Below are 23,279 nucleotides of genomic sequence, written 5' to 3' on the forward strand. Positions count from 1 at the left end.
ATATACCTTTAAAAAATATACGTTCATGTGAAAAGATCCTGAAAATGTTGAGCAATTTAAGCTCATCATTGCAAATAAATAATCAAAAATGACCAAAGGTTTCTCTTCCATAAATCAATACATGCCAAATTAATATATTTAAAAAAAAAGAGATCCTAAATTACTAGAAACTACAAATAAAGATCAGTGTAATAAAACTAGTCAAATTAATAAAAAATGTATAAGTAGCAATAATCCCTTCCAACAATTCTAGATTTACAAATGTACATTTGTTTCAACATAAGGATCTATCATAAGATAAGAGGAATATAGTTAAAAACCATATAAGATTTAATAAATAAAGAAAACTAACAATAAGATAGGCAAAGATAAATCGTTTAGAATTATTTAACTTTAGAATAATCGTTAGGAGTTGAGCTATCATATCCATGATGGGTGAACTGGAAGAAAAAATAGGGGTAAATTTTGTAAATTGAAATGAAAAAAATTGTAGGTAAAGTAAAGAAAAGAAAAAATAAGATACAGCCCCGAGATTTTGAGGTATAAATGAGAGAGGTAGATACGGTCCTGAGTAGAGTTTGGTAGTGAGGGGTACACAGAGTGGCGCATGCGCATTGGGCCTGGTCGGCCAGCTGTGCAGGAACCGTCGATGAGTAGGCAGGGCAGCAGCTACGGGTGGCGTGCAGGCGGTGCAGGCAGGCCGTGCAGGCAGCCGACTCTCTTCTCAAGGAAGTCGAGGCTCGAGGATCGAGTGGCGAGTTGGGTCGAGCTAGCTTAAGCGAGCTGAGCGGTGCGAATGCTGTTCGTCGCCCGTTCCACGTTTTCTCGCTGCGCCACGAGGTTGAAGAAGCGCGTTCGTCACCGGAGGAAAATAACGAGGAAGACTACCGGAACGATATTGTTGCATCCCCATCCTCCATCGGGTACGGTGGGGGAGATCGGGATGCGGCCGTTGCAGCGCTCGCACCGCTCGAGTTCAGGCCGCTCTTAACAGACATCGAAATTTCCTAAAGAATAATAAGTTGGAAGAAATGGTCTCCGTTGTTCTTCGTCATCGTCGCCGACGTCCTGGTTTTCTCCGTTCACGCGGAGGAGAATAAAACGACCTGGAGAGAGTCGTCGCCGGACACGCAGGGGGGACACTCGTACTCCCGCACCCATACACACGCATACTAACACATTTAGAGACATTTAAAGACTGAGCGTACGTAGAGAGAGAGAGAGAGAGAGAGAGAGAGAGAGAGAGAGCACTAGGGAGAGAGGGAAGCACAGCGCTAGAGAAAAAGAGATAGACGTATAGGTAGGGAGAGAGAGAGAGAGAAAGAGATATTGCGAGAGTGAGAGACCAGAGAGACGGGCCTCGACACGGCGAGGAGCAATAATTCTAACGAGGCAAGATGGCGGCGGACACGGTGGCCCCGTCCGCGCTCACGCTTGCCAGGGGCGACAAGATCCTCGTGACCGTCGATTCCGCTTTGCCGGATATCGTCGTCGTGTCCTTCGTTCAAGGTGCCAAGTGCTTCCAGGGCGCCCTCCTCGACGCCACCAAAAGGTAAGCTCTCAACGTCAAGAAAACGATGCCTCGTGCTCTCCTCTCATTTGCTCTTTGCCACAATCTTTCCTTTTTTCGCTTCTTCTTTTTCTTTTCTCACCTCTCTTATTAATTCACCTTTAACCCTCGTCCTCGTCTTCATCTATCAGCCCACCCTTTCGCATTTTCTTACTTACATTCGACCGGAAACCCCCAATTCTTGTCTGTTTTCCTTTTCCGAGCTTCCTTTGTTTCACCTACCCTTCTACTCTATACTCTTCTTTCTTCAATGTCTTTCCCTTAAAAATCTTCTTTTACAATTTTTGTTATATTTTTTACTTCTGTATTTTCAAACACATTGTACCTATTTTTCATTATCGACGAATTCATTTTATTTCAGTTTTTGGAATGCTCAGTCTCGGACTGAGACCAAAAGATGATTATTTTTTCTTTGTTGCACTCACTTTTTAGATTGTTATCTCTTGTGTCAATTTCCTGGATTCGTCAACCGTAGTGATAAGTGTGTTAAACGTTCGTCATTTTTAACATGTGTGTTTGTGCGAAGTGTAAATCTTCAAAAACCCTTTGTGAATGTCTGTGAAAAGTGATAATTTTGGTGAATGTTTTATTCTGATGTGAGTGAAGTTTTATGTGGAAATTAAGTAATTGGATGTAATGCTTGAGGGATGGTATTTGTAAAACGCTTGCCGACGGCAATCGTCAACTAAGCTTACAGTCCGTCGGACTCATTTCCTTTTCTCTTATCGTTGCCGAACTACTTGTAACGCTCGCCTTGAAGTTTTTATGAAAATTCTTTTTGGAGCACGAGTTGCTCAATGACTATTTTCAAAAATCCTTGAATATGAGCTTCGTTCCTGCTGGTTGCAGATGTTGAAAACTTTGCTTATCAATTATCACATCATACAACATCCTAGCATAAATATACCCGCAAGATTAGTAGAGTTTTACTACTCCTGTCCCGAGTTGAAAAAATGGATAGGAACATTCGGTGAACGCTTTGAAAGATGATAATATTGTTGCGTTATATTTTATGGTACATCACTAATAAACGCTAATACAGCAGCAATCTAAGAAACTGTCTATATAGCTTTCTCGCTGAACGTGTCGCAATATACGCAATGTTTAGTTATGAGACAGCATTGATGAGATGCATCCAAGTTTTTACTTATTTTGTTACAGAATTCAACTTTAATTTGATTCTAGTTCTTGATAGATCGACTTTACCAATTGGCTAATTAGAAACACCACGCGCAGCAACTTTATGGGTCAGAGCATGAAACTTCTTTTGTTCCGCAAGCGTCGAGAGTTTTGTTTCGAAACTGGCAGCTTGCATTATACACAGGGTGTAGCATATATTTTATAAAACTGTTCTACAATCTACCTTCTTTTATACGCGAATGGCATAAGCTTTTCTAAATTCCTAAGCCTCCTTCAGTCTGCTCGCAGCAGCAGTAAATTCGTTGTTTTCACATTAGCGTCCCAGCGTGCATTGCTTCATTCCATGATTATCCCTTAATTAGCCTTGTAAATTTATCAAACGTTAAACCTTTGATAAAAATATGATAAATTCTCTTTAATCTATGAATAATTCTAAATTCTTAATGTTTTAATTGAATTTGTATTAATTTTATCGAAATTAATACGAATATAAGATAAATATGACCAGGGTGCATAAATTTCTTTTTTATTATAAGAAAAACAGCAACAATTAACATCTATAGTTACATCTAATAAGAACATTTACCCTTTTCTTTACTACGATAGTACTATTCTGTATTTATCTCACTGCAGAGAGTCCGCACTTTTACTTATTTTAAGAAATTGTAAAAACTTGCATAAGAAATTATAAATGTGAGTTCAAATGTGGGTGTATTTGCATAGCGCGGTCACGTACACTCCTTCAACTAAACCCACACCTATGGACGACTTAAGCCGTAGATTTCGTTAACGCTGGGATTAAATAATAAATTTATAAAGTGTTTAAAAAAGCCTTTGGGAGCATGCAGCTACAAGAATTTGAAATAAAAAATATAGGTTTCCATTTAAAAAACTCAAGGTGATCCTTACGAGGTCTTTGTGACGTTTCCCAAGGTCGAACTAGTAAGGTTAGTAAGTAGGTTTTTCTAAGACTTGGAACTTTTGTACGAAACATTTTCCTCTTAAACAGTTACTTTTGGAGATATTTTAGCGGTCTGGGGAAATTTTGCCTCACCCTGTTCGAAGCTAGAATATTTGGCTCGAAATGATCCATAGAATTTGGTATCTGATTCATACAATAAGTATAGTAGTCATCCGTCTCGTTAAAAACATTCCGTTAGAGAGTGAATAGTTTGTATATCAATTACATTATACCGTCAATTTTAATTGGGACCTTGTGTCAATGTATTGGGCAAAGTGCAAATGAATGGCTACATTTTGATTGAAATAATGCGGATAATAAAAGGAAAGTTGCTGTTAAGCTACAGTCTGCACGCTGATATTGAAGTGAAACTTTGCTCAGATGACTTCCGTGAGCAAAATGTCGAGTATTATCAAGTTACTATGAAACTATAAGCTCGACTCGGAAAAGCTCAGAGCGTTTAGAAAATTCAATTTTAAGTTTATATTACATTAGGCAACTTTTGAGAGAATATAAAGATGGCTGAGAGGCAGTACAATGAAATTGATATAAAATATTAGAGCCGTGAATAATTTTTGTCGACGAGTCAGAAAGCATTGCTTGAAAATAGCGGGTATTCAGCGACAGCAGCATCAGTAACGTGTTCTACCAAGCGTTAAGTTTGTTCCAACCGATTGAAACTATCCCTAGCTGACTGACATAAACAATGCAACAAATAACTCGCACTTTTGCAATACTTTTTTCGATTACATCATATTATACGTGATCAAATCATTCTTGTCTCTCGGGCCTATACAAATCTGGCATTATATAATGTCTCAAGGGGTTTAAAAAATGCGTCATTTCTATTTCATATTTTACTTCAGTGCTTTAAGAACAATGGTTTAATATTTTAACAACTGAAGGAATTAATTTCAGCATTATTCATCAAAAAAATTAATTATTACAAATAAAATCAAATATTTTTAAAAATTCACAAGACTGATTTATAGAAACTAAGCTCATAATAGTGTCTCAAAATTAAAAAAAAATATTGTATACCTTATTCAGTTTTAGAAGGATAAATATTCTCATTTTAGCATATAACATTCTTATAGTTTTTCTGTTTGTGGGTTTAGTACTATTACTGTCTCATCTGCGTGAAATCTGAGGATGATATTAGAAAAAAGCTCACATTTTTATGCATGGTTACGTAAATTCGCATTGTATTTATACCACTGATACTTAAACATCGTTGCATTAATGCAACCTGTTTTCTTGTGTTATAGAATATTGGTAATTAATGTAAATCTCCTTAATCGAAATCTTGAAACTTATTAAGTTAAATAAAAAATAGCCTAATTAGGAGGCGTAGATCAAAGCAGAAAATGCATTATTAAACACAATTAGATCCAGATAGTGTGCAAGCTAAATATGTTCTTCAAAGAAATCCTCCAAGATGTGAAAAAATAGGTGGAAGAAAATGTTAATTCAGCAATGTTATTTTTACACAAGATGGACACTGAAATATAATGATTTAAACAATCAACATACAAAGTGTACATAGTAGTTATAGTACTTATCAGACCACGTTTTTCATTCCATTTTATTATAAATAATTCAACTACGTATAGATTTATTTAGAATGAAGAATTAAAGTTAGTTGATTTCATTCTCTTACAATTTATCCAATTATTCATGGACATGAATTACTTCGTTGCACAACTACTAAATCCTTTCTAATTGATTGTTTGTTAACGGAATGCGTCCATTAAAGAAACTTCTTCGGACAAGAAAGAAATATAGTAGCTTGCCGTACAACTTCAAAAAACGACTATAGCTTGCTAATCTCCAATGACTCTTAATGGAGAAAAAACTTTAAGCAAAGTACATTACAGGCCAAGTATTTGCATTCGACATACCTCTAATCTTAAATATTGATGATGCATCAAGAAGTTACAATTCTTAATGATCAAAAGACCCTGTATACTGTACTTGTGGAAAGTTTTTAAACTACTAAAATAATATTAATTATTAATTTGAATGTAAAATGTACTGTAAACACTAGAAGTATAGAATGAACAGAGTTTTGAAGAACTTTAGATGTTAAGGAGGAAGATACCTTATCGGGGTATTAAGATAACTTCATTAAATTTTAACTAATGAAGGAATTATCTATAACAATTGTTATATAAAATCGATATTTTATCTTTAAATTAATAGAATAAAACTTGTCCAGCTGAACAAATTATATTGGAAAGATATAAGATGCGAACAGCAAGTTAAATCATTCTCTAATAATTTTAAGGTTACAAAATTTTACTTCCTGTACATATTTCTGAAAGGATAATTACTAAGTAACGACCAAATAATAAAGATATTCTTTGAGAACATGAATAAAGAGAAGCGTCGTGTGCTTCGTATGCACAATGTGGCAACGTTGCGGCGACTTATAAAGTATCTATTTCTACCACTACATAGGAAATTGTGTACTTCTTAACAAATACTTGGTTAAGAAAATGACTTAGCATTCTTATTTCATAATGAAATAAACAATTGCATATAATCCCCTCAGTAGTGTCCCAATATGAAACGGACCGTCCTGGTGAGGCCTTTTTTAAGGCTTTTAAAAGCCACTTTCAGATTTAAGTTTATTTCTTAATTAGAGGTTTCTTTGTGAAGTCGCTTTATCTGAAATAACTATTATTTTTAACGATTTTAAAGACAAGGTCTTTTATCAAATTACTACAATAATATTAATGATTAATTATTGTACGATTTATTCACCGATTAAATTTTCGTCGTGAAAAATGTACAAGAAATATATTCTTAAATTGTTCAGGCGTTATGCGTCAACTAAACGTTTTTCTTGCTCGAGTTTAAAAAATGTCGGGTTTAAAGTCAAGATTATCCATTATTGAGGAGTCTCTTTGAGAAGCCACAGTCATAAACGTTTAATACAGTACACGTATAGTTTCAGGCAGACTTAAAAGCATCGACATAGATAGATCGATATATGCCGCTCGATAGGTCGTTGATCGTTCTTCTACTCGAGCCTTCAACACTCCCATCGAGAGTTGAATTTGGGATTTTGCTATCTCCACGCGTTATTTGTTAAATCACGCAATAAAACTATCAAACACAACAAGCTCTGTTGGTCTTCCTGGTATTAAAATATCTTTAAGGTAATCATGATTTCAATTATTCCTCCCAATAAATCGAAAATGAAGTAATTTTACTTGTTACTTAGATTCCTGTTTTCTTTTTCTATATATATATATATATATATATATATTGTTCGAATGAGATTAATAAAGTGTACAATTTATACGTGTTATATCACAATATTCTTGTGAACTCACACGTATTGAATTATTAGACAGCTTGTTTTTTAAATCAATAAATATTCCTGGAAAACATTTGTACCAAATTGTTGATGATATAACCAGATAAATACGAATGTGTTTTTAAATTAGACTGTAGGGCTGAAGAAAAACGAAAATATAATGTTGTAAGTTTGAAAGAATCGTATACAAATGACTGGTTAGTATTAAATAATAGTGTTACATAGGTTTTCCAACATCGCAATGATACTAATAATAATAGTAATAAAAAAATATAATTTATTACACGGTTAAAAATTCTTTGATTATTTTGACTTTGGCAGTAGTTTGAAGATTGGTTGAGAACATTTTAATGGCCAATTTTGTACTTGGTCTAGTAATACATATATATATATATATATATATATGTGTATGTGAAATTTTGTTATCCCTTATTATACTTTTCTTTTTATTCTCCTCACATTCAATTAACATGCATTTATTATAAAATTAATACATCTCTCAAAGTTATATATAACAAATTGACGATTACCTTTTGAATTTGAGATATTCAGAAATACACTAAATTACACATTGTACTTATATTTTAAATGCTTAATTTTACCGTTCTTTCACAATTTTTAAATTAGTAAATTTTCTGTAAAATCTGGTAAAATATTTATGATTTGTCTCAGTCAGCTTATCGTAGTTTGCGTAGCATAGCTTGATAAGTTTGTGATAAAATTACTTCATTTTCGAGAGTACAAAAAAGGAAAATGACGTGGCGACTACTCGCCTGACGTCTGCTTATGATCCACGTCATACATTACAAACTCCACGTATTCACGTGTGAGCTGATTTTATTGTTATATTTCAACACACTCATGTAGAACAAATGAAGCAATATTTTTGTTCTCATTAATTTTAGTTTAAAAGGAAGATTAACTATTATTAATCCTAGTTGTAATTGAGCATATTTTTTCTTGATGTAAAATCATACAAGCTATCAATATAGTACTCTTAACACCAAATTTTACTTACTTCCATTCCATTACGTTTGCACCAAGCATGTTTTACAAACAGTAGTGCTTTATTATAGTAATAAATTATCATAACATTCCTGTCTGACTTTGAATAAACTACAGTTTACTGGATAAAAATTCTATGAGCTATTTTATATAAAATTTATCAGCAGAGAATGCTAATACAAAGCATTTGTTAGTGTATTTTGAGTTCTTTTAATTTATAAACAGTATATGAGTTTATAAGGAAATCTTTATAAATAGACAATTTCTATCAACCAATTTAAATAGACATAAAGCAGATTTTTATTATTTATAAAATACTATATAATTATAGGTATTGTGTTAAAAAGTATTAAATTGATATAATATTTAAATGATAAAGCTACTTACATTTTAAATGTTTATGTAAATCGTGTATTTTTACATTCTGTTTGTCCGAGCAGAAGAAACATAATGTCTCTCCTGAATATCCCTGAGCATATTCGAGCTCTACGCTATAATAGAAGTACTAAAAGGATAGTGTATTGATTCGATCAAACTATTTGCCCAGGTTTAAAATAAACTAAACAAATCAGCCTTCATAATTTTGAGCTTTTTTATAAAAAGAAAACAATAATCTTTAATTCATTAAAAATCATATTTATGTACAGAGAAAGTCACATCTATTAACGTTATCTTTTCTAGAATACTTTATATAATTGTATATAATGAAATTTTTGTCATGTATAAATCAATAATTAATGAGACAAGTCAGTAATGTCTCCTAAGGAAAGTTAATCTTTATAACACGACTTATTAATGTAACATATTTTTTTTGCTGCCTGGTATTGCTCGTAGTCACTCGCTTGATACTTTATATTTTTTATAGGAAGTTTGTATAAATTTTCGAATAATTGATTAAAAATATGTGTAAATGGCATTTATATGTTGGAGGAGAAAAGTGGAAGGTAGTCTGATGGATATTAGAACGTAGAGAGGCCTTTCTTGGGAAGTCGTAAGAATCTCGTAGCCTAATCGAATACTAAAATTATGACGTAACCATGAGTGGAGGGAAGCATTCCGGATTCTGGTCAGAAGCGGAGTGACCATGTAAATCGCGAGGCTTCGGTATTTCTGGCGTGATCGATGCCTAGTCTAATGACTCCTGCCAAATCGGCGTCGTTGTCGTCTACGTCGTCGTCACCGGGAAATCGTTTGGGAAAAGCAATATGTGGCGTTTAACGATGACATGTACACGTGCGCGTACACATAAACATATACACTCTTACTCTTCCCCGACAATAGTATACAGGGTGTTTCGTAATTATAGGCTCTTTGAATTTTCCTTGCTATATTTTCTCTCTACCATTATTATTTTTTTTAGGCATTTTAATTGTAATATATAATAACTATTACATAAGGAAGATCTAGAATCACGAAAGAAACTAATATAATTTAAATTAATCTTTACCTTATACGAATTCGGCATATCTTTCTTAAAATCCATCTCTTGAAAAATATAATTTGATTTAATACTTATAATTTTTAATCTGTGTGTGTGTGTGTGTGATTTGTTAAATGTTAGTTTGACTCTTTTACCATTAAATCTTTAAGCTTGTACTGAATGTTGTAATTTCAATATTTGTTGATAAATTAGAAATAATTATCTACAAACGAACAGGTAATAAATTTTTCAGTAATTATTTTGAGATAGAAATCTTATAAATTATGCTCTCCTGAATAAATAATATAATATGATGAATAGAGTAATGAAAATAATTGAGCAGAATTACTTTTTGTTTACAAAAATAATTGGTTTGTAGTATTAAAATATAAATCGATGGGTATAAAATTGGTAAATGAGTTTTCATGCGCAAGTCTAATGATGGATGGGATACGCAGGTCGGGATGATAACTTATGGGTCACCCTTTATGTATAAAGGGTGGCTGAGGAAGAAGAATGCATGGCAACGCTGGATCTGCCTTCACTCGGATGGGCGTCGCCTCGAAAATTCAAGTTTCGTCGAACCTTAGCTTTTGTGCTTTTTAATCTTCGTTATAAATTTCCAGCCTCGATCTATTGCTCTAATATATATACTCAATGCAAAAACATTGAAAATTATTTTATTAAGTTCGTCAGAATAAAAAAAAAGGCAAACTGGAGTTTTAATTTATTTACATTTTATTATTACTGTACTATGAATATAATGTTGAATATATTATAGATATTTCAACAAATTATTCTAGATATCCAAAAGTTTCCTAAATTGATATTTAAAGCTCTGTCTTTTATTTAGCTCCCGTGTTATTTATTTTAATTTCCATCAGGGCAAAAACCAATTAATCGTTTGTGCTAAGAACTTTTTCCAGACTTTTTCACCTTCGTGATTCTAACGTTGATATAGGTTTCCAATTTTTAATCTACCCTAGCTGTACCCTCTGCATCTTTTTAATGACGCAAAAGTCTACCAGGTCTGTTGATTAAGCCCAGCAAGCATCGAAAGCCAACCCATTACTTGTTCCAAGAACTTTTCCCAATTCGAAAATTCAAGCTTCGTCAGATTTCTATAGATTAGTTTCGTCTCTGCTTCGTCGATATACTACATATGAAGGGGATGACAGGAATAAAATATAATAAAACTCAAAACTTTCACGTTTGCGTATATCTTTTAATTAATAGTTTTCAGTCATGTATTATGGATTTACAATAAACAAGGAAGCTCATTTTTATTTCTAAGAAATTTTATAGCAATACGTTTATTTTATTAATAAAACATAAATTATTTCTGTTTTTATGGAAAATAAGAATAAAAGGTTTCTTCAAAACTGATTTGTAAAAAGAGATACGATTTAAATTGTGTGTGTATTGATAAAATATATTTCTTATTTATACAATATATTACCTAGAAAGAAATGAGTTTCCTTATCTATTTTAAATGGGTGATAAACGACTAAAAACTTTTAAACGAATATTACGCTAAAGTAGAAAATTGTGACTTTGATCAGTTTTTCTTATCATCCTTCATTTATAGATTTCTAACGATTTCCAAGTTATATTCCCACTGCTTCATTAAATTTAGTAACAGAAGAAACGAGTAATTATCGGGTCTAACAGATTTTTTTATATCTAGGCATTATTTAAAAAGTTCTGGAAACGAGAAAAAATTGAATTCTAAACTTTTGTCGCTCCACTTTCAGTTAAACATGCGCAAATTTTCTTCTGTCATAAGAATATTTTATCTGTATTTCTTCGTTTAATTCATATCTTACAAATGTCAGTTAAATCTAATTCTGGCCCTTGCTATATCAGTGTGCTGCTAGCCTAACGAGGGTGAAATTCGACCAATCGATCGTACCCGACCAAAGGTTCTGTTTTTATGAATTATTTTACGTGTTCGCTAAAATTGTACAAGTTTCTTTGCGAGCAACAGTATTATATTGAACAAAATATATGTATTTATATATTATATTTGTTCATTTATCTTTAATTAAACTTAGTTTCAGAATTAAGGTTGATATTATTTAGTTAACACTCTGATTTTTCACATAGAAATTTTGAATAGAAAAAAATTTCCTTCTTTAACAAAAATTTTCCTCAATATATTTACATACTTTCCAGGGTATCACAGCTGTTTCAGTTTTTGGTACAGGAATACATTCATTTCACTTTGGTACATACTATAAATCCTTTGTACATATCAAAGGACCTTTCTCAAAACTTTTCAATAGTAAAGTTTTTGCTAAGGAGAAGTCTAAACATGATACATGAAAATTGATAAAGTTTATAGATTATTTATATCTACATAGTAGACGCTCGTTATTTTTCCTTTGCACATACTGTATTCATGTATGATTTCTTGTTGCACGTTTGGCAAACTGCATAAAAACTTCAGAGACTATAATGCCCCTATTTGTAAACTTTCTGCTAGAAAAGTTTTGGACAAAGAAAGTTTAGGCGATTTTCACGGACAATAATTTTTTCACTTCTTATTTTTTGCCATCGATATATAAAACCCGAAGAGTAGTGTTTGAATAATTTTAATATATTCATTTTTCAAACTCAAATTCTCTTTTATTTTAACACATTATTATTACCGTAATGAACACAGTAAAAATACATCTTGTACATATGTTCAAATTACATTTTCCTAAAGGAATATAATAGTAGTAACTTGGTTAAACTACTATTATCTGTTTAATATGAGGGCTATAAGGAATATGTGCTTTTTTAGACATTATACTTTCTGCTGAATGCAGGGTATTTTGACATTAGAAGTATAAAAAGTAATTTTTCCATATCTGGATTGCATAAAAAGACGCTCAAATGTTTGAAACTTTTAATGAGTGGAAATTTGTCAAGTTTAACGATTATTTTTGAGGACAATAATAAGTGCGTCTGGTTTTTTCATGTTATACAGAGAGAGAGAGAGAGAGAGAGTACTGGAGAACACATTGAGGTAAAATACTAGGTGGGGAGAAAATAATAAGTGCGGTCTTACAAAAACAAGTCTGTTATGGGCGTATACTTTGTGTCACTGGCAACTGTAAGATCCCTGTTTTATTTTCGTAATAAAAACACGACTACTCACACGTGGAATGTTCTGTCACTGCATTTGATGCTACACTTTTTTACACATGCATATAGAGTATCAACATTATTCATGCTTAAAATACAAAAATATGTAATGTATATTTCCAAATGTTGTTTATTGAAAATATTAAAAATTTTAATTTCCTATATTGCATTTAGTAGGCAAATAAGTTCGCTTGATTTTTTAGAATAGAATCTAATACATTCCAAAATTTGTTTGTTTCATCAGCTGTATTGAAAGCAATATCGTTATTGAAATTAAATGACTGCATTTATTTGTGAGATTCATAAAACAACAGATTGAATCGAATATGACGCATGTCGAGGCAGATTATTATCAATTAAAATAAATTAAGGTTCATCGTCAATGGCAAGAGCATTTTAAATTTTATATTTCTCAAAATTGTTATTTTCATTGATATTCCTCCTTAGTAAATATTGGATAATTATTAAAAGAATATATTTTAAGGTCACCTCGAGTATTTGTAATATATCCGTAATCGTTTGTAATACATATTCTTGCGATGTGTTTAAAGTACTTACAAAATACTATAGTATTGTACTTTGTATGATTTTAAAATCACACTTAGGTGAGCATTTTCTAAAGTGACGTGTTCAACTGCTGTGTATACATTCGCAAATTCGTCATAATTCATTTTATTTCAAATTCATATATCTGGTAATTGAATGCTTATATTAAATGGTATTCAAATAATATAATAATTTGTTGGGAAGCTGCTGAAAAAACTAGACGCAAAAATATGATATAGTATTATTCAGTGATTGTTCAATATTAAAATCTATGATACCTTATTATTCTTCCCTGTATAGGGGAATAAAAAAATATTAATTAAAAACATTTTGTTACATATTGAAAAACAAAAAAGTAGTTTGCAGGTACGCTAAAATGAGAAATCTAGTACATTGCATTTAATTTGCTTTCTACGACATAATATTTAGTAACATCTGTGCACTTTGTGCCACAGCTATCAATATTAATCTGTTTAATCTATATTAATCATTACTGAAAAAGAATCATTTTGCTTTTAAGCAATTCTTAATCTTGTCAAATACTTGATAAGAAATTTCCTAGCAAAACGCTCAGAATGATTTCATAATTTCTATACTTTTACCCCGTTTTATCAATAACAAATAATAATAACACAGTCATTGAACGTTATTTATTACATCCTCAAACTATTTTACAACTACCAATGTATTATCATACACAAAAACAAACTACCCCTATATGATGAAACTGAACTAAATGGGCAACAGCAGTAGCTTTACGGTGTAAGAACCCGTAGATTTTTTATCGCTAAATTAATAATAATTGAACGATGTACAATGGAGTTTTTTCTTGGTAAATTGGTATAATAACAGATTTTAAGTTAGAAACTTGGTCGCACAGACTTCGTGCGACGAAGGGAACAATGAAATGTGAGCAAACCTTTTGTTATTTTGACTGATTTTTCATTGGTGCTCTAACGAGGTCATCGGCACTCAAGTTTCTCTTTCTAGCTGCAGTCTCGGTGCCAGACGCATTCTTGCTGGCAAACGTTACAAGTTTCCGAGAGGCTTCGACGACAGTCCTTTTGTTACGAAGGGATTTGCCCGTTGGCTCTCGACACACACACATACAGACTCCAGTCTCTCTACTAGAATTACAAATACTGCTTCTCATAGATTTTCCTTACCATTCCTCAAATCCCATTATTGATGGTTTATCTCCAATTGTGTTCGCTGCAAATTGACATGAATTTTCTCTTATATTTCATGGATTTTGTTCGCTGATTTCCTCTCTTTTCGCTCATTGAAAGTATTGCTTCATGGTTCTCTTTATCATTCCCTAAATTTGATTATTAATTATTTATCTCTCAATGTTAAAACTACAAAATTTTGTCCTAATTTTTTGTATGTTTCATACGACTTCTTCCAGTTTTTAGTTGATGATTTTTTTCTATTTTGATCTTTTACCTTCAATTTCCGTCTGCTACCTTTTCACTGCTAATTGCTTTTACGATTGCCGGCTGCTAGTTGGTAATTTCTGATTGCTGGTTGATTTTTAACTGCTAGCTGTTGGTTTCTATATCCAGGTATGCCGTAAGCGTGCAGGAAGGTTGCGTGCGCTTGGAAAACGAGTGGCAGCCAGGAAGATGTGAGCTCAGCTTTTGCAGACAAGGAGAGGGAAGGGGGAGGGGGGGGGGGGGGGTTATGAGATTTCTCGTGCAACAACCCCCGTCCCATTGTGAATTACTGCAACCCCTGCTTTCCTATCCCTCTATTCATCCGTTCGTCTCTCTCTCTCTCTCTCTCTTCTCCTGTTTTCCCGTTCCTCAGTCGGGTCCTCAGATTTGGGGAGGCGCTGACGGATGCATAAATATTTGCATATAAATGAGTACTTATAAAAGATACCTCTCTAACAAGAAGAAAGTTTTAATCTTCGCTTGTTCCAACATGAAAATTATGGGAAATATGAAATCTGTGTTCAATCCTTCTATCTACATTCACACTCTAAGCAAAATTTACTTTAATTTGTCTTTAATAGGTGTATTGATTAAATCTGAGAAAATAATTATAGAGATTTTTTAATAACAAAGCTTTATAATTGTAAAAATACATCAAAATTAATTGGCTTTTTATTAGATTTCACACAAGAAACTTACTAATTTTGTTAGATTTTCTATTTGGGGATTATTAAAGATTTTACTGAAATTATCTACTCGAAAACTTGTATACAAAATATAACTGATTCAATAACGCTGGTTTACATATTTTAATTTTATGTCGACTCAGAAACTTTAGATAATATTGTTCCACGCATTTTTCGCCTAGGTTGGACTTTACTGAGATAATATTCATGATACATTTTATATACTTCTGTATATGCTCTTTTGATATAAAATAATTATTATACGTGGTTGAAAAAACTCTATTTTGAATAAAATATGACAAAATAAAAGAAAATATTGTAATAATTTTTATTAATTTTATGATTTACTAACATTTTTAAGAAATTAATAAATTAGTTGTATGCAACTCATGCGTAAAATAACATTTTTTTATTCGTAGGAAAAACAACACTCGTCGTGGTTAGCGTGCCAAAATTTTATACTCATGCGAAAAATCACTTTGTACACTTATTGCATAAATAACTATTATTACATCCGTGGTCACACACATTACATCATTGTTAAAGCAGGCAATAACATCATATGGTGGCTGTAAAAGATACCTACCTGCATTACCTTTATTTTCTCTTTTTATTCACTAATTCGACATTCTGACGCGATGAAAATGTGTTATGCCTATATTTGCTTTCAGCAAAACAGGCACATAAAAAACAACTTTTTATCTAACTTGATAAAAAAATGTGTAGACTAGTATAATAAATTATTATTTACCTCGTCTTGCTACCGTGCCCGTTGAACCCTTCTAACCCTTTGACAATATACCTAAGCAGTATCCAACAATTATTGACAAAGCACGATTAACTTTTCCAATAACAATAATTTTAAAATAATTAAATTTTCAATGTTCAAAAGCCAAACTTGCTTTGACAACTATGCAGTGATTAAATGTGAGGTATTAAACGTGTGAGGTATTTACAAGCAATTGGATTATCGAGGGCAGAATAAGGCTTTTTAAGGCTATATGGGTGAATTGTTAAATTTTAATGAAAAGTTTTCATTCGAATGAATCACTGGGACATCAGCAATTTAAGATTTATCAATGCCTATGTGAAAGCCAAAAGTCTAGGATGTGCATGAATACTGAAATATGCATGAGTATCACTACCCCTATACTGTTAGCCTTCCAAGAACATCCAGTCATCGAGGTCCCGTTAATGAATAAAATATAATTGGCAATATCTCTCTCCATTATTATCTCCTTTGCTGCTATCGAGATGACATTGTGCAGAATTTGTTTTGGCCTTTTATAGCGATGACGTAATGGCTGCTAGGTTAATAATACGACTGGGAATAGCGGGGGGTTCAGAAGGCTGGGAATCTGAAGGGTCTTGCATCGAGATATGTCCAAGTGCCGTTCCAACTATTCGAAGCCTGTTAATTAACCAATCCATAATTAATGAATATTCAGCAAAATAATAAAGAGTTTTGTGGCGACAAAACTCCCGAGAGAAATACAGAGGTTTCCATGGGAGATTTCCGCTGGCATTTTCTGCCACTAATCCATAATTCACGTGACATGTGCTGTAATGCCTGTGTATGAGAAAGTATCGAAAAATGGCACTATTGGGAAGCTCTCTCGTATAGCGACTGTCGAAGGGGTCACAGCCTGTTTATCTGTGCTCTGAATATTCTATCCGAACAACGAGGAATCTTGTGTTATAATGATTTTTTTATTAGCTTGTAAGAAGCCTCGTGAAAGCAGGCTCGTTTATAATGCATTAATCTCTGTATTAAACAATGTACAGCTCTTATATGCCACTTTGGCTTCTGTTAAGAGTAGAAAGCCGAAATTTCAGGATAAACAAAAAGCTAAATTGTTTTCTGGTATAGGAATTGTTGGAACTATTCTTATCGAGCCCGATGAGAAATCTTGCATCATTAGCTTGCATTATTAGGATGTTTTCATTAGTTTTGTAATAACCCCTTTGAAGTGTGCTTTATAATCCAGCAATTATGATATTAGCATGTGTAAAGCTCGCATGTCTTTTTGGATTCTGTTTGTGATATAAAGTGAAAAACTTCAGGATAAACCGAAGAGTCTGTGTGGGATTTAGCGAAAATACTCCATTTGAGCAATGAGAAATCTTGCATTATAATGATTTCTTCATTAGTCTTCAAATAAACCCTTTGAAAATTCTCTTTATACTCCACCAACTACGTTATTAGTGTGTGTGAAACGTGGATAAGCCGATAGAGCCAGGTTGTTTTCTGTATGGAATTTCTTGCAAATAATTTATTCGAACCATGAGGAATTTTGCCTCGAGTGAAATCGGAGCAGAACTAAATCTATAATTAAATACCGAAGTATACATAATTTTAATATAAAAGGGATAAAATATCTATATACAATTTTTTTTTACCAAATATATGATCAGATGTTGAAGAATGTATAAAACTCTTAGCTTTCTGAATCTTGCTTGCACAGTGGATTTGTTTTGTGGAGAAAGTCAAAATTCGGAGGTAAACGAAGAGCCACGTTACTTGCTATACAGGACAAATATTAATGGATATACTGCTGGACTGCTGTACACTATACGGCCCTCTCGAATCAATACCATCCTGCTACTCCTTGTTGTTCGCGCACCAGTTCCAATGTCAATGTATTTATCTTTTACTAAACTCCATGACCAAGTTTCCCCAAAACCACCAAACAACAACTCCTATATCTCTACCAAACTTTCTGCAAATCCCCATTAACATCATTTTAACAACATTTTAACATTTTGATCAAAGTCAAAGCTTATAAACCTTTGCTTCAAGATATATTGAAATGGCTTTAAATTTTGTTGTTGTTAAAATAGTTAAATTTATGGAGTTTCATCATTTATTTAAAATTCAACAACAATCCAACACGCAATAAAATCGTATAAAACCTTATATTTATTCGTATTAACATGATTGCGACTTGTTTAATTGCGTACCACATGCAATTTGTTAATTTTAAAATATTTAATGTAAATGATATGTTACTACCTAGTTTGGCTTACTTTTAATTTATTATTACTATTTTGAAGAACAAATTCTGAATAGTTTAACTCAGTGTAAAAATGTGCTTTTAGCAGTTTTATAGTAGAAACTTGTCGAAAATGGTATAATTAAAACTAATCAAATTTTGGTGTTACGTGTTAAATGCAGAAATTGAAGCTCTACTCACACTTAAGTCGTTTTAACTATTTTAGTTTTTGCAAGAGTAATAGGTAATTAACCTTCTTAAATGCCAGCTGACAAAGTTATATGGTCCAAAATGTTTTGTGATAAATTGTGATCTCATTATTTAAAAATTTAAAATATAAGTTATTGAAAATTTAAGGGTAAACTGAATGTTTACTAAACTATATTTTCTAATAATTTTTTTATTGTCAATCAAAGTTTTATGCACGTTTAAATAATTCTAGTGATGATATTTTTCTTATCTACTTGGACCATTCAAGAATTCGAATACCAATGCGTCTATTTGGTGTACGTTTCACCACCCTATACATGTAGAAACTTACTTATATTATGCTATATATTTTATGTAGTTAGCCCTTTGAATTCAACATACAAGTATTAAGCTTTAAATTTTAGCTAAGTCTGAAAGTATACAATATTTACGATCTGTTTTATCAGTATTCCTCCTCAAAGATTAAAAAATATAACCATAAATATAAATTTATAAAACTTATAAGCATATATAGTCTCTTACGTAAAGCTGGTAAACAGCCTTTCACTGCTATCAGCTTTAAAATATCTCCACATTAAATTGTAATGTCAATTATTATCCTGTTTAATATATCTTTAAATGAACGATAAGTTTTATAACTGCAAAATGTAAATGTTTGCTTGCCTAATATTCTAACGTACATTTTATTCTATAATAATATAATTAACACTAACATTTATTATCCTGGGTTATTAAACGCATAGCTAATTGTAGAATAACAAAATTAAAACAATTCTTAAATACATAAAAAGTTCTAAACCTTAATAAATAGAGAATTAATATTGGTAATTTTTATTGTGATTAATGCAGCCGAGGCGTTTCGCTGAACGTTAAAAGTCCTCTTATAAGTTTTAAAAGGTTTGATTAAAGTGGCGTTTCGCCCTGAGAAAACGTTTATATCTGTCATACTTGGGCTTTTCATGTGACTCCTTCGTCAAGTGTTTGCTTCTTTTTATGCAAGAATATTCTTGGAGCTTGCGTTAAGTGACGTTCAGTGTCACGCGATATAACGTAACCAGTAAATCGACTGTACTTAACATATTAAAAATATAATTAATACTAGACTTCATATATTTTACGAGCCAAAAATAGCTATAATTCTTATTTTCACAATTAAAATGGAATAAATCATAAAATTAACAAACAAACGACTTAACATACAAATAATTTCACACATTAAAGCTAATTTACATGATTCTATATTTATCTCACCAATATTTATTGCTTAAAATAAAGAAACGACTCGTTCCAATGTTTAAACAACAATTGTGCAACGTTCTATCACGTTTTAGCAGGTGGAATAAACTGATAATCCTTCTTGCAATTTATAGTTCTGAATTAAAGCTATAAGCGTTATTCCCTAATCTGACAAGCGCTCAAGGGGGCTTGCAGAAAATTTAAGATAATTACTAATCTTGCCTAAGTAATCCCAGAATAGCTTTATTAGCAGATAAATTAGTGGCATTAGTATGGAATTCTGCGACTGTAGTCAGCTGTTTAATCTGATTCATCAATAGAATGTAATTAATTATATTCAAATGACATTTTTCAATTAGAATATCTATTATTCGCTGGTAAATGGTTCTAAAATAAAAAATCTTTTGAAACTAAGCTTTATTTATAAAGCTAATTATTGATGATATATCTAATTGGTTAAAAAAGATTGAACGAAGAAATTTTCTGTTGCAGAGGTCTTCCTTGTGGCATACAATCGCCGGAAGCAACTCAAGGTCCGGATGGGGACAAGCTGGCATCCATAGCAACACGATTCACCTATTTCCAGGAGAAGAAGTCTGGTCCAGCAACGACAAAGATCGATCTTCGTAGGAATATCAATCCTCCAGCCAGATACAAGAATGCCAGGCCGACGGTGCGACTGCGTCCCAGGCAGGTTCTCTGCAGCAAATGTCGTTCCATTTGCAACGAGAATAGCGAGAATGTCGACGTTGGCAGAAAACGAAAGCACGAGGAGCCCCAGCAGACGAGGAGTCACGTGACGACAAGGAAGAGTGAAAGAAGATGTGGTCAGCACAAACATCAAAGACTGTTACACGAAGATAGCGTTCAGGATGAGAGTCCTGCAGTATCCCAAAGGACAAAATCCTCCAGTTCGTTGCTGGCATCCACATTCCTAACGTCATCTTCCTCGTCTTCCTCCTCTTCTTCTTCATCGTCCTCTTGCTCATCCTCTTCCTGCTCATCCACCTCTTCATCCTCTTTCTCCTCTTCTTTGTCAATATCCTCTGCAGTACCCCCACCTGCCATATCGGATTCAAAATTAAACTCCTCGCCTCTTACACAAAAACTCTCCAGACTACCTAATGGAATCAGCAGTGCCATACAGGATAATGGTAAATTGTTTATTTTCTACCCACTTGTTCTAAACAATAATAAAATATACAGTTCATGATAATGCTCACCTTTGAGAAGAAATGCTTAATTTAGTATTAATTTTTAAGTCTCATTTTGCAATTAAGGGATTAAAAATTAAATTGGTATGTAGAATGTTGTACTGATGGTGGTTGTATTTTGTAGGAACAGAAAGCCTTGAGGGGGAATATTGGAACGGTCAGTTGGCGGATTCGTCGAGAAATGTTGCTGAAGGAACTGGTGAAGCACGTTCGAGTTCGACGGATTGTGAAAATAGTAATCCATCGATGGCTTATTGTGCCACGCCCAGAAGGTTGAGCAGCTCCTCTGTGGAGAGTGCGAAAGTTCCTGAGGAGGATGAGAAGAAGACTTTGGCAGCAGCAGACTCTACGATCAAGTCGAGGACAGTTCGGATACCAAGGAAGAAGAGGTCCGTAGGTTCCATGGAGGATTTATGGGACGAATCTGTGTTCGTGGAGCAAACTAGAACCGCAAAAACTACACCGGTTATAAAAATCTGTTTCGGTGCTCAGGGCGAAGGTACTGTGCTAAAAATTCCCTCCAAGATACAGAACCCAAAATACGAGGAAAATGAAGAATCCCGAGTGGAAGAGGAGAGGGACTTCGCGAAGGATCCGTTGGATCTACCGAAGAACGTGGAAGATGATAATGGTTACGATTATCAAAAAGATGGAGACGAGGATGGACAGGAGCAGATTGATCCTCAGAAGCAAGGTGTCAAGGATGCCAGTGCCAAAGCTGCCAAAAGAGCACTTAAAAAAGCTAAGAAGGAAGCTAGAAGGAAAATGATGGGTGGAGTTTCTCCAGCTAGATCCCCCTGCAATGGTTCCCCAAGGTAAATCTCGTTTAATTAGTTAAGCTAATTTGTTAGAAACAACTTTTGAGTAAAAAGGATTATAAAATTATGGAAATTGTAATAGGTGAAATGTTCAAACTATGTATTTTTGTAGGTATAATTCTACGTGTGATACTTTAGCTTCGTATCATCGTCGCAAGCACAAGGTGAAGCACAAAAAGAAACATAAAGAGGACAGGAAGCATAAGAGTCAACAAGCTTGTTTGGATGTGGAGGGTTTAGAGCAGAAACAGTCTCAGCAGTTGCAACAACCTCGACAAGAAAAGGAGGAGCAACAGCAGCAAAACTGGAATGTTTTGCCTGGCAGCGAGTCGTACACGGCCATAAAGGAACAGTGCCTGAAACAGAAGCTGTCCATCTCGTTGAAGAGATTGAACACTAATGCTTACGCTAGATGCGATTATCCTGTGAGCAACGTCTCTTCGGGCTGCAAGAGTCCAAGACCAAGCAGCGACGAGCTGAGCGAAATTGAGCCCGAACCGGAAGCGGATACTGGGGAAACTGCACCGGATTTTCCAGCTGAATCCCACCCTCTAGTCATGCGGCTTGCCGCGACACCGGTTGCTCATTGCCTGACGGCTAATGGCAGGCGGATGGACGTTGGAGATGTCGTCTGGGGAAAGATACACGGGTTCCCTTGGTGGCCTGGAAAGGTACATTGATCTAATCAACCGAAAGTTAGAATTCATCAATGAATTCTTAAATAGAAATACGTGAATTTAATGTTTAATGAAACGCGAGACATTTGTAATTAATTGTACAAGACAGGTTGTTGTATATTAGTCTGAACAGATATAATAGATGGTGAAATTTAAAATTGTACTTATAATTTTATTCTGTGTGATCGGATGCTCCTAACTTCGTGTTGTGATTATTTTAGAAATGCATCAATCATTGTTTTTTAGGTTCTAAGTATCACTGTGTCGTGTAAAGAGGATGGAACTTCGTCAGGGCCCCAGGCACATGTGGCTTGGTATGGATCCTCGACTAGCTCCCTCATGTCTTGCGACCAATTAAGTCCATTCCTAGAAACTTTTAAGGTAAATTATTCCCTGCCATTTACGAGGTTTGTTTAGTACTGTTACAATGTAAAAACTGTTGATATAGCAAATAATTTGTATACAGTTATGATTTCATCCTGAATAGGATATTGTGCGGGCTTAAATTGAAATAGTTATTAGTTTGGCAAATATTAAACACATCTCATATTGACACTTTAATGACAGGATGTTAATTTGAACGATTCTGCTACTTGCAACTGATAATTCCTCAATGAATAATGAAATATTGTATGTTATTTTTAGACGCGATATAACAAGAAAAAACGTGGACCGTATAAGGAAGCCATACGGCAAGCGCAGAGTGAAGCTCGGAGTCAAATTGCACCTAACACTGCTGAGAGTGTGTTGAGCGTCTGCGGCTCTCCCCGGGAGGTGAACGTTCTCTCCTAGAAAACCGGAGCTGATCTTCTCCGAACACCATTCCTTTTACTGTCGCTTCTCCGTCAACCACGTAATATTGTGCAGCCAATTAAGATTTTACACCGTACATCAATTTGGATCAGAGAAA

At 33.5% G+C, this 23,279-nt stretch overlaps 1 protein-coding gene across 1 annotated transcript; it reads left to right on the plus strand.

The window, feature by feature from the left end:
* Nucleotides 1-1,162: 1,162 nt before the first annotated feature.
* On the plus strand, nt 1,163-23,161 carry LOC136786152 (PWWP domain-containing protein 2B-like). The gene is made up of 6 exons (XM_066747685.1): nt 1,163-1,552; nt 20,153-20,814; nt 20,999-21,689; nt 21,805-22,363; nt 22,616-22,750; nt 23,015-23,161. The coding sequence occupies exons 1-6, from the start codon at nt 1,398-1,400 to the stop codon at nt 23,159-23,161; spliced, it is 2,349 nt and encodes a 782-aa protein (XP_066603782.1). The 5' UTR covers nt 1,163-1,397.
* Nucleotides 23,162-23,279: the final 118 nt, after the last annotated feature.

Source organism: Prorops nasuta, unplaced genomic scaffold (assembly GCF_024137725.1).
Source record: "Prorops nasuta isolate Cenicafe-Biocafe unplaced genomic scaffold, Cenicafe_Pnas_1.2 PNAS00003, whole genome shotgun sequence".
In the NCBI taxonomy this organism is placed as follows: Eukaryota; Metazoa; Arthropoda; class Insecta; order Hymenoptera; family Bethylidae; genus Prorops; species Prorops nasuta.

Bases quoted from the DNA above. Each gene is read 5' to 3' on its own strand.
- LOC136786152 (XM_066747685.1), top strand. From the start codon at position 1,398: ATGGCGGCGGACACGGTGGCCCCGTCCGCGCTCACGCTTGCCAGGGGC. The intron at 21,690-21,804 runs GTAAATCTCGTT...GTATTTTTGTAG, and splicing joins CCCTGCAATGGTTCCCCAAG to GTATAATTCTACGTGTGATA. The intron at 22,364-22,615 runs GTACATTGATCT...ATTGTTTTTTAG, and splicing joins TCCCTTGGTGGCCTGGAAAG to GTTCTAAGTATCACTGTGTC.